Below are 16,100 nucleotides of genomic sequence, written 5' to 3'. Positions count from 1 at the left end.
ATAATGTCTAAAACTTTAAAGTGTTTCAGAAAAAAAAGTGTGAGAGAGATATAAAACAAATGTAGCAAAATCTTAACACTTTAAATAAACCTAGGTAAAGAGTACAGACCACCTGACCTGACTCCTGAGAAACCTGTATGCAGGTCAGGAAGCAACAGTTAGAACTGGACATGGAACAACAGACTGGTTCCAAATAGGAAAAGGAGTACGTCAAAGCTGTATATTGTCACCCTGCTTATTTAATTTATATGCAGAGTACATCATGAGAAATGCTGGGCTGGAAGAAGCACAAGCTGGAATCAAGACTGCTGGGAGAAATATCAATAACCTCAGATATGCAGATGACACCACCCTTATGGCAGAAAGTGAAGAGGAACTAAAAAGCCTCTTGATGAAAGTGAAGAGGAGAGTGAAAAAGTTGGCTTAAAGCTCAACATTCAGAAAAAGAAGATCATGGCATCTGGTCCCATCACTTCATGGGAAATAGATGGGGAAACAGTGGAAACAGTGTCAGACTTTATTTTGGGGGGCTCCAAAATCACTGCAGATGGTGATTGCAGCCATGAAATTAAAAGACGCTTACTCCTTGGAAGAAAAGCTATGACCAACCTAGACAGCATGTTAAAAAGCAGAGACGTTATTTTGCCAACAAAGGTCCGTCTAGTCAAGGCTATGGTTTTTCCAGTGGTCATATATGGATGCGAGAGTTGGACAATAAAGAAAGCTGAGCGCCCAAGAATTGATGCTTTTGAACTGTGGTGTTGGAGAAGACTCTGAGAGTCCCTTGGACTGCAAGGAGATCCAACCAGTCCATCCTAAAGGAGATCAGTCCTGGGTGTTCTTTGGAAGGACTGATGCTGAAGCTGAAACTCCAACACTTTGGCCACCTGATGCAAAGAACTGACTCATTGGAAAAGACTCTGATGCTGGGAGGGATTGGGGGCAGGAGGAGAAGGGGACAACAGAGGATGAGATGGCTGGATGGCATCACCAACTCGATGGACATGAGTCTGAGTGAACTCCGGGCGTTGGTGATGGACAGGGAGGCCTGGCGTGCTGTCATTCATGGGGTCGCAAAGAGTCAGACACGGCTGAGCGACTGAACTGAACTGAAAGAGTACAGAAATCATCATTTCAACTTTCCCATAGATTTGAATTTTTTCAAGATACAAAGTAGGGGGAAATAGGTAAAGGATGCAAAAATATAAGAAAAAAAATTAAACGTAGATAGTGGGTTGGCCAAAACGATCGTTCGAGTTTTCCTGTAACATTGTACAGACTTTGTTTCCTGTAACAACAAACTTTTTGGCCAATGCAATAAAACAACTAACCCAAACTTGTCCAACTCTGAAAATGTTAAGGCTTTATACAAGAAAAGTAAACAAAATCCAAGGTGGAATTTCAAAGTGACACTACTAAACATCCTTAGCAACAAAATGTTAGTACAGTAACAAAAAGTATATTTGGTCTCTTACCAAAGACTAAGATGAGTTTACATTTCAATAGATTAAAAATAAAATCAGAGAACACATGTACTCAACTATTTTATGGCAGGTCACAAGCAGTAATCTCTACTTTTCTTTTTGGTGGAAAGATTTTCCGGTCTATTTCTCATAGCAAAAAGTCAGATTACATTTTTCATTGTAAACTCACTCTAGAAAAGCAAGCCATTCAGCACTGCAGTCAAGGACTAGCTGCTCCCGGAGCTGATTCAGATGTCTGTAATTTTCTACAATAAAAGGAGAGTGAAAGCGGCTCACAGCTTTTGTGCTAGAAGAAGAGAAAAAACATAAAATAGGAAATCAAGGTTACTAAGAAGTCAGTAATGCCATCACTTCAGAAAATTAAAGTAGTTATTTATTATTCTCTGATGAACCTTGAAAGTAAATAGCTGTAAATAGAGAACATTCTTTAATTATGATCCTAAACTTTATTGATTCCAAAGATCTTTAAATAAAGTATTTGACGTTCAGAGTACTTTGTTATGAAGCTTTTAAAATTCAAGTTATATCCATATGACAAAAATCAAAGTTTAGCATTTCTGTTAAAGAGGTTTTTTCTGTAAATTATACAAAATGAAAATGTTTGGTTAAAAAAAAAAAAAGATCAGAAGCAAATATAACAAAGTTAAGTCCTAACAAATCAGAGAGTTAGATATATTGGTGAAGGTCATATCATTTTTTATATTTCATACATTTCTGTATGATTAAAGTATTTCAATTTAAAAAAAAGCATTACAATGAACAGCAATGCATTAATTCAGGAGGCAGTCAAAGAAGGGTTCACGATCCAACTGCAGATTCACAGTGACCCTGGATGGGAAGAAATATCATCTACTCCTCTTCTGAGCTTGCAAACAATCTCTGCTTCCTCATCAAGAAGCTACAGAACACAATGGTGGATGCTATGGGTCCCCAGTCAGAGAATCCGCAGTAAGATTCCAACTCTGTCACTTACTCGTTATCTATGTGACTCTGGGCCAATAAAACTGATTTTGTCTAAATTAAAAACTTTCCTCACCTATCAAATGGCCTCACCTATCAAATGGGGATAACAATAGTATCTACCTCATGAAAAGTGAAAATGTTACTTGTACAGTCATGTCCAATCTTTCCATGGACTGTAGCCCACCAGGCTCCTCTGTCCATAGAATTCTTCAGGCAAGAATACTAGAGTGGGTAGCCAGAGCATCCTCCCGACCCAGGTATTGAACATGGATCTCCTCCACTGCAGGCAGATTCTTTACCGTTTGAGTCACCAGGGAAGCCCATGGGTACTGTAGGGAGGATCAGATAGTGCTCAGCAGAGTAATTATGTCACTAGTACTCAATGATTTCCTAAAGGAAATCAATCCTGAATATTCATTGGACAGACTGATGCTGAAGCTCCAATACTCTGGACACCTGATGCAAAGAACTGACTCATCAGAAAAGACCCTGATGCTGGGAAAGATTGAAGGCAGGAGGAGAAGGGGATGACAGAGGATGAGATGGTTGGATGGCATCACCAACTTGATGGACATGAGTTTGAGCTACTTCTGGCAGTTGGTGATGGACAGGGAAGCCTGGCGAGCTGCAGTTCATGAGGTCACAAAGAGTCAGACACAACTGAGCAAATGACCTGGACTGAACTCAATGTTAGGAGCCATTCCACTGTGGTAGTGATTACTGCTTATTGATGCTATTACTATGATGGAAACTTTAAGAAGAAAAGGTCAAGGTTGAGTGATAGGTAGGTGATGACAGAGGGTACTCTGATCTCTGTTTGCACACTCACTCCTGTTAACACATGGTCACAATTATCTTTAATTTGGCAAGTTACTGAAAATGAGCCTTTTGCATTCGAAATCTGACTAGTGATATTTTAACTTACTCCTGTCAAGGCTATGGTAGCTAAACAGATAAAAAATACCTTCCCAACCACATTTATTCATTTGATTTATATCACTGAAATGTTGAAAAGATGCTGGTATTGATTTATGCCTTGCTTATTGCTTTTAAAGTATGTTATCTAGATTTCTATGCAAACATATTAATCATAGCTTTTTCTTCTGACAAAACTCATTTAGTGAGACATTTCAGTGGTTGTTCTAGACAGATTAACACGATTTCTAGTAATTTCTCTTCATAAAGTGTATTACCATTCATTAGCTGTAGTATAGGACAAGAATTGGTAAAGGAAAGAATGCCTGCAGAAGAAGAAAACATTCCCTATAATCAACAATATCTGAAACTCAATTACAGCTTCTGGTAAAAAAAATAAAGGATGGTATTAGAGCTAAAGAAACCCATGATTATGCTTTCAGGATCCTTTGATAGTGGCCATGGATAACAGGGTTTTTTATTAAAATAACAAATTAATAATCATTCACACATCATGTCAAAATCATGTCAAAATTTCCTTCCACTCTTAACATAGCATTCCTCACACCATCACCAGCTACTAGTCCCTATTCTACTATCTTAGGAAAATGTAACATTTTCATCTCAAGTTGATACAAACATTCTAACAGTAGTAATAAATATTTCTGAAACAGTACCACTCACAAGAGGAAATAAATTTCCCTAAAACCACTTCTTTAATGAGTCACCTCTTGAGGATTAATGCCTAACCAAGAAGACAAGGCAGGGTCTCATTGTGGTTCTCTAATTTTGTTTCCGATTAATTATTTTCATGAATCCAAGACACAATGTTAAAAAAGAACATGTAAAGAACTAGTGTAACTACTGCCATGGAAAGCAGTAAGAACAAAGAAAGGCAGAGCTCAGTGAGGCAGAAAATGAAGTGTCAGCTTCTTAAAAGAATGTCAGGTACAGCATTCATCAAGAAGTTCAAGCGACCAAATTAATCTTATAATTGAAGGTTCTGCAACTTTCTCTTTTCCTGTGTTTAAAGTGTACTCTGAAGTATAAGGATAAAATAATAATTCACAAAACAGGGAAACAAATATATACAAATAAGATACCTTTTGGACAAAATGTTTAAAAATCAATGATTAAAAGAGTTTAAGATAATTATTTCTCTAATTTAAAGTTCCACAAGGAAACTGAAGGGCAAGAATTGCTTTTAATGTCAAGGATGTGCTTTTAACAGTCCAGAAGCATGAAGGTAATTTATTTATTATAATCTACATGAATAATAAAAAAACATGTATTTTTAAACTTACCTTCCAATCTTAACCCAATCAGTTGGTATACAAGATACAGCAGAATTCTTTACTTCAATCATAAACTAAAATAAATACAAATAAAGGTTAGATATTTAAAAGATTAGCCATTATATTTTTAAATCTTCCACAAAACTGTGCTGTGATAGTCTAGCAAATATCATTCTAAACATTCAAAATAAATCTAGCACTGTTATTGGGAGAGTTCATATATGTCTGTACAACCAAATATTAATAATTAGGGTTTCAACACGTAGGAAAAAGTACCATTTGTACTAAGCAAAAAGGTTGTAATAAAAAATATAACCTGGTGATTTAATACCTGTAACGCTGTTACTTTCACACTACAAATGGTGATTTTTCCTTAATGACCTTTTTAATTCATTTCATTTATTAGCAGCATTTATCTTAAGAATTCTATGACTCAGTAATAAGACTGAACCTCTAAATACATAAAATTTTAGAATATTTTATTATTAGACATTATATCAGTTTGAGACATGGCTAATCCCTTATTCTGAACAGAAGAGGATTTATTATAATAGCTTTTATCCAAGAAACCTAAGTTCTTTAAAAGTATCATCACAGAAAGCACTTAACCCCTCAGTAATTAAGGAAGGAAGAGATTTCTTCACATGAGTATTTTCTTTAAGTTTTCACTTATATGAACTATTACAGATCCAACTGTACTCTACAAGCTTTTCTGAAATCAACCAGGAAGTAAATGAAATCAGTATTTTTATCACACCTTCCATTTTTCACACAAATTATATATCATCTCCTTTTCCTGCTCACATTTCTGTATTATTACAGTGAAATTTAATGTTTCATTTAAATAAAAATACACCTATTTTGTATGGGATGGGACCCAGAAATTCTAGAGTTGCCATTAATTTTGAGATGACTACAGGAACTTTGTCACATATGTTTTACAACATTTAGGTATTTATAACACGCATATTATTAATAGTATCAGTCTGGCTTTTGAGTTTACTTTTCTGTTAATAGAAACACTTTAGCTTTTATATTCATTATAATTGGAATCAATGGTTAACGTAAAATCTATTTTCTCCTCACTTTAAAAAAAATTCCACTATCCTGAATCAGCATCACTACTGCTTTTCTTGCCTTCCTGGCCTCAGCCAACCTTAAAGAACTTGTCTACATTCACTTTCTCTACCTCACATTCAACCTGCCCAGGAGACCACTGCCTTGAGGGCAAGCATTATGTCTGATTCTGGACTTCTAGCAGCCAGTACATGTTCAGTATAGTTCCTTAAATGAAGGAACCAAGGATAGTATGGTTTTTTTCACTTGTTTTCCTCCGAAACAGCTCTCACAGAGATCATTAAGTATATAATTAATTGTAAATTCAAAAAAAAAAAGTGAAAAGTGAAAGTGAAGTCACTCAGTCGTGTCCAACTCTTCGCGACCCCATGGACTGCAGCCTACCAGGCTCCTCTGTCCATGGGATTTTCCAGGCAAGAACACTGGAGTGGGTTGCCATTGCCTTCTCCGAACCAAACCTGCATTCGGTAATAAACACACCACAGCTTATTATCCATTTTCCTATTGGACACTTTTGTTCAGATTTTTTCTAATATTAATAAAACTGCAATAAACCTTGAAAAAAAAAAAAAAAAGAATTTTTATCCTTAGCAACGATTTTGCAACTACTGAAGTCCTCCTGTATAGAGGATATTAATACAATTTCAAATCTGACATATCCAGTTAAAGAAAAGAATTTTAAAAAGTCTCTCCTTTGGCTAAAAAAAAGTAACTGGGGGGGGAGGGGACAAAATAAATATCACTAATGAGAAAGATAAAATCTCTCGAAGACTATGCTAAAAAATATTCTGCTTAAATATTTTGAAATCTTCTATGAGAAAACATATTGGTGTTTTTATACAATAATTGTGGGAGGAGATAAGCCAAAGGCAAACAGCAAAATTCGGGACCACAGTAGACCACTAACATTTGGGAATAATACATATAACACAGAGCTCCACAGAAATTACTGCCTAAATGATAGTGGAAATTTTGAAAAGAAGCTAAAACTGCCTCAATGAGGTCTCTGGGCAGCCAGCTGGAATAGTGTGCTTGAGTTATGCACCATAACTATGCAGCATGACGGCTCTGAATTCAGACCCATGCCCTATACACATTACTAACTGCCACCGGTCACACTCCTTTGGAGCACCCTGGGAACAGTTTAGACCAGGGGTCCTCAACCTTCAGGGTCTAATGCCTGATGCTCTGAGGTACAGCTGACGTATTAGTAACAGAAATAAAGTGCACAGTAATTGTAATGCACCTGAATCATCCTGAAACCCTCACCCACCGCCCACTAACCTGGTTCATGGAAAAACTGTCTCAACAAAACGGGTCCCTGGTGCCAAAAAGGTTGGGAACTGCTGATTTAGACCATAACTGTTCAATCTTAAAGTATCCAGGGTCTACTCTAAGGACCACAGCTCCTCAAGCAAGCCCTTTACAGAGTCAATACTGGATGGAAAACGGTGAGAATCAGGAAAGCCACGTGGACCCCCTGTTTGTTAAACTCCCGGGGTCACTTTCTCAGGTGCTGGTGCTGTGTCCTCTTGTGTTTCTCCTCAGCATTGTCACCAATGAGCAGTTTTTCTCAGTTCTACAGTAGTTATGGGATAGGAAATTTTCTATTTCTTTTCAATGAACATTCTAAGGATGAGCAGACAAGCCTTTTGTTTAGAGACTTTACTGCTAAAGGAAACTAACAAAAACTGGAAATTAACATGTATGTCAGAAATTTTAGAGAGTTCTCATAGAAACTTTCCTTGCTCTATGGTTTGTGACTTTGTTTCTTAGGTGTTGATGTGAAAAATCTGTCCAGATTCATTCTAACAATCTCTCATATTCTTCTGCTGGGATCCAGTTCTGTCTTGGTTAAATGTCAGATACTGTTACTCAAACTACAGCCCATGGAATCAATGGGCTGGAATCATTGTTAAGTTTGCTGAAATTCACTCATTTCAGAAACTGCTCTCTGTTCTCTCCAAGGCCACACTTCACCCATTCCTATTCTCCCCTCTTTCTCATTGTTTCTTAAGAATTCAAAAATATTTTTTTATTTAGATGTAAGATATAACAGATTGCTTTTCAAGTCTCAATCATGCTAAGCAGATATCTGGATATGCTGCATCCTGTGAATTAGTAACTTTTTTTCTAAGGATGTTCCAATAATATTTATTCCCTTTTCCTTTAAGAAAACTACTAGTCAAAACTGTCCCAAATCTAAGTATCACCCCATGCCTATTCCATATTTGATTCAATGTTGAGACATAATTCTCCCCATACATAAAAGATGAGAGACCCTATAACAGAAACAATGAACTATGTAAAGCTATGTAAGTTTCTACTTTCATTATTTTCTTCCCAGGATTTTTTTTCTTTCACTATTTTCTAAAACAATACTGTCAGATGAAGGTGTGACAGTCACTCAGTTGTGTCAGACTCTTTGCCACCCCATGGACTGTAACCTGCCAGGCTCCTCTGTCCATGGGATTCTCCAGGCAAGAATACTGGGGTGGGTTGCCATTCCCTTCTTCAGGAATACTATCAGAGTTAGACACAATAATTCACCATAGGCAATAAGGCTTAGTATTCTCATCAGTACATAAAAACTGGGAACAAAGTGAAAAAAATGAATAGAGCAAAAAGTAACACTGGTTTGACAGTTTATTTTTACTAGCAAACTCACGTACCACACAGGGCTATTATAACAGGTATTTTAACATATATTACAAAAGTTATATGTATGGAAATAAGCTTTCAGCTAGAAGAGAAGGGTATAAAATAAGCAGCACATATATATAATACAAGAGTTTTCCCTCCCAGCTCCTTCACTTCTCAGAGGTGAGAAGTGATTTGATGAAGTCTGTTCTACTCCTTTAAATATCTCTAAATTTTGTTGATACCTTTAGTACAAATATTTAAACAGAATTTGATTATAACAATGCTGGCTACTTAGAATTTATTTGATGTTTGAATGAACAGCATCACTAATTCCCCAAAAAATGTTATAAAAGTGATTCTATAATGAAGTACTATGGAGAAGGAAATGGTAACCCACTGCAGTTTTCTTACCTGGAAAGTTCCATGGATAGAGAAGCCTGACAGGCTACAGTCCATGGGGTTGCAAAGAGTCAGACACAGCTGAGCACACATTCAATTCGAATGAAGTACTATCAAGATTTTAGAGGTTTAAAAAAAAAACAAGAATCTATCCTTTTGTTAAAAACTAAAAAATTTCCTGTCTCAACCTCATCACCTTAATTTAGTAAAAGTTAACAATAATTAGATAATTTACCTTCCTTGATAATCCTTTGTAATCCAATTACTTGATCTCCATGCTGTGCTTTTTCTTAAATGTCAGTGCTATACTGTCAATGCTAATCTACTATCCCTTACGAATTTTTGATAAGTTTTCCCCATTTTAACTTTAAAACTCCAACTGAATCTAGGGCTGTCTTTCAAAACCTTACGTTTTATTTCAATCTGAATAGTACAAGCTCTCAAATGTCTGGATTTTATCAAATAAAATCTATGATGTTGATAAACCCTTGTGTTAACACTGTTTGTGAGCTGAGTGAAATGACAGCATGGTATAAAGATCAGAAATAGGGAGACCTGGGCTGGAAATAAGGTTCTAACTTGGGCAACTTATCTCACTATATTATGCCAAGTCTGAGTTTTCTTTCCTGAAAAACTGGAAAAAACCCTTTTGTGTTGTTACAAGGATTCAGTAAAGCACTTAAAACCATTCCGAACTTTAACAAGTGCACAACAAATGGTAACTATATTACTATTATTAAGTGAATAATACTGCGAAGTGCTTTATGATCAGAAAGTACTTTCATGCTTTTTAACTCATTTGGTCTTTGTAGTAGTCTCACTTCAGAGGTGACTCTTCCATGGTACAGAGCATGTAAGTGGTAGAACTGGAAGATTTCGCCACTATAATACCAGGTAACCACTTTTCTACTACACATTTTCATTAATATATTAAGCAACTTTGATCATCTCACTTCCAACAAATAGACCAAAACAGTGGTGCTGAGGTCACTTGTCACTTTGCAAGATCATAATTATATACTCCGATGCTGTAAAGAGCAATATTGCATAGGAACCTGGAATGTCAGGTCCATGAATCAAGGCAAATTGGAAGTGGTCAAACAGGAGATGGCAAGAGTGAATGTCAGCATTCTAGGAATCAGCAAACTAAGGTGGACTGGAATGGGTGAATTTAACTCAGATGACCATTATATCTACTACTGTGGGCAGGAATCCCTTTGAAGAAATGGAGTAGTCATCATAGTCAACAAACGAGTCCGAAAAGCAGTACTTGGATGCAATCTCAAAAATGACAGAATGATCTCTGTTAGTTTCCACGCCAAATTATTCAATATCAAATAATCCAAGTCTATGCCCTGACCAGTAATGCTGAAGAAGCTGAAGTCGAATGGTTCTATGAAGACCTACAAGACCTTTTAGAACTAACACTCAAAAAAGATGTCCTTTTCATTATAAGGGACAGGAATGCAAAAGTAGGAAGTCAAGAAACACCTGGAGTAACAGGTAAATTTAGCCTTGGAGTACAGAATGAAGTACCGAAATCAGACTGATTATATTCTTTGCAGCCAAAGATGGAGAAGCTCTATCCAGTCAGCAAACACAAGACTGGGAGCTGACTGTGGCTCAGATCATGAACTCCTTATTGCAAAATTCAGACTGAAATTGAACAAAGTAGGGAAAACCACTAGACCATTCAAGTATGACCTAAATCAAATCCCTTACAATGGTAGTAACAAACAGATTCAAGGGATTAGATCTGATAGAGTGCCTGATGAACTATGGACAGAGGTTCATGACATTGTACAGGATACAGGGATCAAGACCATTCCCAAGAAAAAGAAATGCAAAAAAGCAAAATGGCTACCTGAGGAGGTCTTACAAATAGTTGTGAAAAGAAAGGAAGTGAAAAGCAAAGGAGAAAAGGAAAGATATACCCATTTGAATGCAGAGTTCCAAAGAATAGCAAGGAGAGATAAGAAAGACTTCCTCAGCAATCAATGCAAAGAAACAGAGGAAAACAACAGAATGGGAAAAACCAGGTATCTCTTCAAGAAAATTAGAGATACCAAGGGAACATTTCATGCAAAGATGGGCTCAATAAAGGACAGAAATGGTAGGGACCTAACAGAAGCAGAAGATATTAAGAAGAGATGGCAAGAATACACAGAAGAACTATACAAAAAAGATCTTCACGACAGATAATCACGATGGTGTGATCACTCACCTAGAGCCAGACATCCTGGAATGCGAAGTCAAGTGGGCTAAGGAAGCATCACTATGAACAAAGCTAGTGGAGGTGATGGAATTCCAGTTGAGCTATTTCAAATCCTAAAAGATGATGCTGTGTAGGTGCTGCACTCAATATGCCAGCAAATTTGGAAAACTCAGCAGTGGCCACAGGACTGGAAAAGGTCAGTTTTCATTCCAGTCCCAAAGAAAGGCAATGCCAAAGAATGTTCAAACTACCACACAATTGCACTCATCTCACACGCTAGTAAAGTAATGCTCAAAATTCTCCAAGCCAGGCTTCAGCAATATGTGAACTGTGAACTTCTAGATATTCAAGTTGGTTTTAGAAAAGGCAGAGGAACCAGAGATCAAATTTTCAACATCCGCTGGATAATGGAAAAAGCAAGAGAGTTCCAGAAAAACATCTATTTCTGCTTTATTGACTACGCCAAAGCCTTTGACTGTGTGGATCATAATAAACTGTAGACTCTGAAAGAGATGGGAATACCAAACCACCTGACCCGTCTCTTGAGAAACCTGTATGCAGGTCAGGAAGCAACAGTTAGAACTGGACATGGAACAACAGACTGGTTCCAAATAGGAAAAGGAGTACATCAAGGCTGTATATTGTCACCCTGCTTATTTAACTTATATGCAGAGTACATCATGAGAAACGCTGGGCTGGAAGAAGCACAAGCTGGAATTAAGATAACCTCAGATATGCAGATGACACCACCCTTTTGGCAGAAAGTGAAGAACTAAAGAGCCTCTTGATGAAAGTGAAAGTGGAGAGTGAAAAAGTTGGCTTAAAGCTCAACATTCAGAAAACAAAGATCATGGCATCTGGTCCCATCACTTCATGGCAAATAGATGGGGAAACAGTGGAAACTGTGGTAGACTTTATTTTTTCAGGCTCCAAAATCACTGCAGATGGTGATTGCAGCCATGAAATTAAAAGACATTTACTCCTTGGAAGGAAAGTTATGACCAACCTAGACAGCACATTAAAAAGCAGAGACATTACTTTGTCAACAAAGGTCATCTAGTCAAGGTTATGGTTTTTCCAGTGGTCATGTATGGATGTTACAGTTGGACTATAAAGAAAGCTGAGTACTGAAGAATTGATGCTTTTCAACTATGGTGTTGGAGAAGGCTCTTGAGAGTCCCTTGGACTGCAAGGAGATCCAACCAGTCCATTCTAAAGGAGATCAGTCCTGGGTGTTCATTGGAAGGACTGATGTTGAAGCTGAAACTCCAATACTTTGGCCACCTCATGCGAAGAGCTGACTCATTGGAAAAGACCCTGATGCTGGGAAAGACTGAGGGCAGGAGGAGAAGGGGATGATAGAGGATGAGACGGTTGGATGGCATCACCAACTCAACAGACATGAGTTTGGGTAAACTCTGGGAGTTGGTGATGGACAGGGAGGCCTGGAGTGCTGCAGTTCGTGGGGTCACAGAGTTGGACACAACTGAGTGACTGAACTTAACTGAACTGAATTATATAGTGAAACCAAGAGATAAAATTAAGGATTTGGTATTTGCCGGTTCAGGGGAGGAGTGAAAATAAATATTCACATTATGATTTCATAGAGTTCTACTCAGAATCCATTATGAAATGTGTATAATATCTTAACTTCATTTAGAAGACAGGCTGACTTAATCAATAGTATATTAATAAACATTTTAATAAAAGATTATAATTTATTATAGAGTGTCTTCTTTCAAATAATTATACAAATTAACACTCTTTTGGCTAAATAAAGCAATGCAAATATGTTTAAAACTGATCTGAAATTAAGTTTTTCCCCATTGGAAAAATATCTATTTTTTAAAATTCTGAATAAAATGTTATCCTATAGAAATTACTCACAAATTTCCCAATTTGCTATTTAAACAAGAAGAATTTTTCAAATTGCTTCAGTTTGAACCTTTATATTTTATTAAACATAAGATGTAGAGGTAGCAATACCTCAAGACTGAGAAAAGAACCAATGGATATAGCCACAATTTGAAAAGTATACTTCTTCGTGTTTCTCATTCAGGTACTAATATCAAACTTTAAACAGAAACACACATACTAAAAAACACTTCCTACACAGCACCATAATCTTATGGAAGATTCACAAAATGTAGGTGTTTGCTATAGTTTTGTTTTTCTGGTTTTGTTTTTTTTTTAGCAGCTATACTCCTTCAAATAGAAGCCTTGTCATTTAATTACTGTATGATCCAATTAGTGTAGATGGTTCACTTTGTATCATTTATCATAAGCAGACTGGGAGTCAAAGACTAACTTCTCTCTTATAGAGTAAATGAATTATTTAAAGTTATTATTTACTATAGTCAAGGTTTCCTATAATATAATTTCAATAACTAATACTAAAATACATGTAACATTAAGATCCATGATTTTACCAAGAAACTAAATAAGCAAACAAAATACTGCCATTAAAAGAAAGTTTTTATCAAAATAAGGTATTACAATATATTTCCAAAGAATAAAAGAGAAAATCTGAAAAAAAAAAAAAAAAAAAACTTTCAGCCTATCATCAGATATTTATTTATACTTTAAAAAAGCTTTTCCAATTGAGGAAAGTTAATGTAAAAGAAAAGTATTTCAATATTACCTCCTGTCCTGATACAGTCACATATTGTGCAGAAGGATTTTTTAGTATTTTTCGTATTTCTTGTAAATGTGTTTGGATCTTCTTGGTAACGTCTTGAATTTCATCCTTCCTCTTTTTTATTAAAGGGAAGTCAGAAAGGTCTTTGAATAATTCAGTTTTATCCCCAGTCCTAAAAAAAATGAAAAAATGCAAATATATACTTTTAAGCATATTACTTATACTAATTATCAATTATTTTTCAGAACATAATAAAAGGGACTTCCCTGGTGTCTTCTGGCTAAGACTCCACGCTCCCAATGCAGGGGGTCCGGTGGTCGATCCCCGATCAGGGAACTAGACCCCAGAAGCTTCAACTAAAAGAGCCTGCATATGGCATAACTAAGACCTGACATGGCCAAATAAATAAATATAAAAAAAAAAAAACATAATGAAAGACCAAAGGGTGGGAAGTCAGGAGAACAAGATTCTAATCCCAGCTCTTCCATAAATATTTATGGGTAAGTTTCTTAATTTCTTGGAAGACATATGAAATTACCCTAACATCACTTTCATTTTGGAAGTTGATGATAGTCATGATGAAACCAAAAGATAGAATTCAACATTTGTTGTATATTCAGAAAATAAACACAAATGAAAATACTGTCAAATCTGTTTTCTTATACATAAAGTTCTTTGTGGGATAAAATGTAAAATGACGACCCCTTAAAGGATAAGTTTACTTCTACAGTTTCTACATATAAAACAGACCATCTCTGGCTATCTAGCAGATAAGCACAAGATGCCATCTGCCATCTACTTTTGGATTAATAGACTGCTACTACTTGCTCAGCCTGGACTTCATCATCTGATACCTGAAGAAATACCATATTTGTTCTGTCTGACAGAACTGACTAAACACTAAGGGTTATTTCCAGCTGTAATACAGAGCCTTTAGTATTCAATCACATTTCTAGTTTTATATGCAACTTCTACTATTAACTCTAAGGGAAGCTTAAGTATTCACATATTAAATGGTAAATACATTACTTTCACTACTAGAAAGGAAATGCTACTTACTTGGCAGCTTGTTCATTGAGTATCTTTAAGTAATGCTCCACTGGACTGAGGAGTCCAGGAATTTCTAAAATAAATGTCTGGAGCAACTCTGACTCAACATGGGAATTCACAGCAGGTATTAGTGCTTGAAATTCTGACTTCAAGTGATACAGGGTTTTGACAATCAGGAAGAACTCTTGCGTGGAACACTGAAAAGAGAAATATCTTTTACCTAAATAGCATAAGATACATGAAAATGAAATTCAGTTTGTGGTCTTTTTAAAGTTAGAATAAAAGAACATTTTAATTTATTGCATAAATGCTGCTGCTGCTGCTAAGTTGCTTCAGTCGTGTCCGACTCTGTGCGACCCCACAGACGGCAGCCCACCAGGCTCCCCCATTCCTGGGATTCTCCAGGCAAGAACACTGGAGTGGGTTGCCATTTCCTTCTCCAATGCGTGAAAGTGAAAAGTGAAAGTGAAGTCGCTCAGTCGTGTCCAACTCTTCACGACCCCATGGACTGCAGCCTACCAGGCTCCTCTGTCCATGGGATTTTCCAGGCAAGAGTACTGGATGGAGTGGGTTGCCATTGCCTTCCCTTTGCATAAATGAGTTAATTGAAATAAAGCATTGTTGATATGTCCTAAATGTTAAATCAATAGTTTAAGTACTTTATAAGGTAAAGCTATAAAGAAAATTTGAGGCAAGGATAGGAAAACCAATACTTGTTCAGTATTTTTTCATTTTAAAATATGCTGATCACATAACAAAAATACAGTAAACAATGTCACAAATAAAAAGGATAATTCTGGGAAAAATCTGCAAAATATTTAAGAGATAAAGGTCAAAATTCTTTCAAGTATAATGAGATTTTACAAATTGGAAAAGATGAATAATTCAAAGAATAGTGGCTAAATGATCTGAATAAACTCATAGGAAAAAAAAAGTCCAATAAACACATAATTAACCTCACATATAATTAGGACAAGCAGATTAAAATGACAAGATAGCATTTTTCATTTGGCAGAATGTCAAAGATTTAAAACTGTGATAAGAGCCAAGTCACACTGAATATGAAAAATGATACTTTTATATACTATTAGCAGAGGCATTACCCTCTTGAAAAGCAATTTGGCATATATTTATAATACAAAGTGTAATACTCTTTGACTATACAATTCCATTTTAGAGAATTTTAAAATATTTTTCACAAGTAGTAAAAAAAAATGTTTGTATCTGAATATTTATAGTAGTAGTTTTGGTAATAATATTAAAAAGATGAATAAAAAACAAATACCCAGAAATTGAGATATTAGGAAAAATTCATTCAGTGTACAACTATAAGACAGTTAAAAAACTAACACATCTGTAAATACTAATGTACAGATTAATACAGAACTTCATAATTTCAACATATAAGTGTATATAGTATA

At 35.9% G+C, this 16,100-nt stretch overlaps 1 protein-coding gene across 7 annotated transcripts in view; it reads right to left on the bottom strand.

Annotated features, from left to right (window-relative positions):
- The window catches only part of MSH3 (mutS homolog 3), a 183,182-nt gene that overhangs the window by 76,459 nt on the left and 90,623 nt on the right, over nt 1–16,100 (bottom strand). For 4 of the 7 annotated variants that reach the window (XM_086412793.1, XM_086412794.1, XM_086412795.1 and 1 more), the window contains 4 exons: nt 14,689–14,876; nt 13,633–13,801; nt 4,667–4,731; nt 1,654–1,770 (listed from right to left, as the gene is read on the bottom strand). In XM_086412793.1, coding sequence (XP_086268919.1) covers nt 1,654–1,770; nt 4,667–4,731; nt 13,633–13,801; nt 14,689–14,876 — 539 coding nt within the window. Of the gene's footprint in view, nt 1–1,541; nt 1,771–4,666; nt 4,732–13,632; nt 13,802–14,688; nt 14,877–16,100 lie in introns of all 7 variants that reach the window. The other 3 variants (XR_015168006.1, XR_015168007.1, XR_015168008.1) reach the window with 1 other exon arrangement.

This window comes from Bos grunniens, chromosome 7 (assembly GCF_055505025.1).
Source record: "Bos grunniens cultivar Pamir isolate PY7600 chromosome 7, Bosgru_T2T1.0, whole genome shotgun sequence".
NCBI lineage: Eukaryota > Metazoa > Chordata > Mammalia > Artiodactyla > Bovidae > Bos > Bos grunniens.
This window is presented reverse-complemented; position numbering and strand designations above follow the sequence as displayed.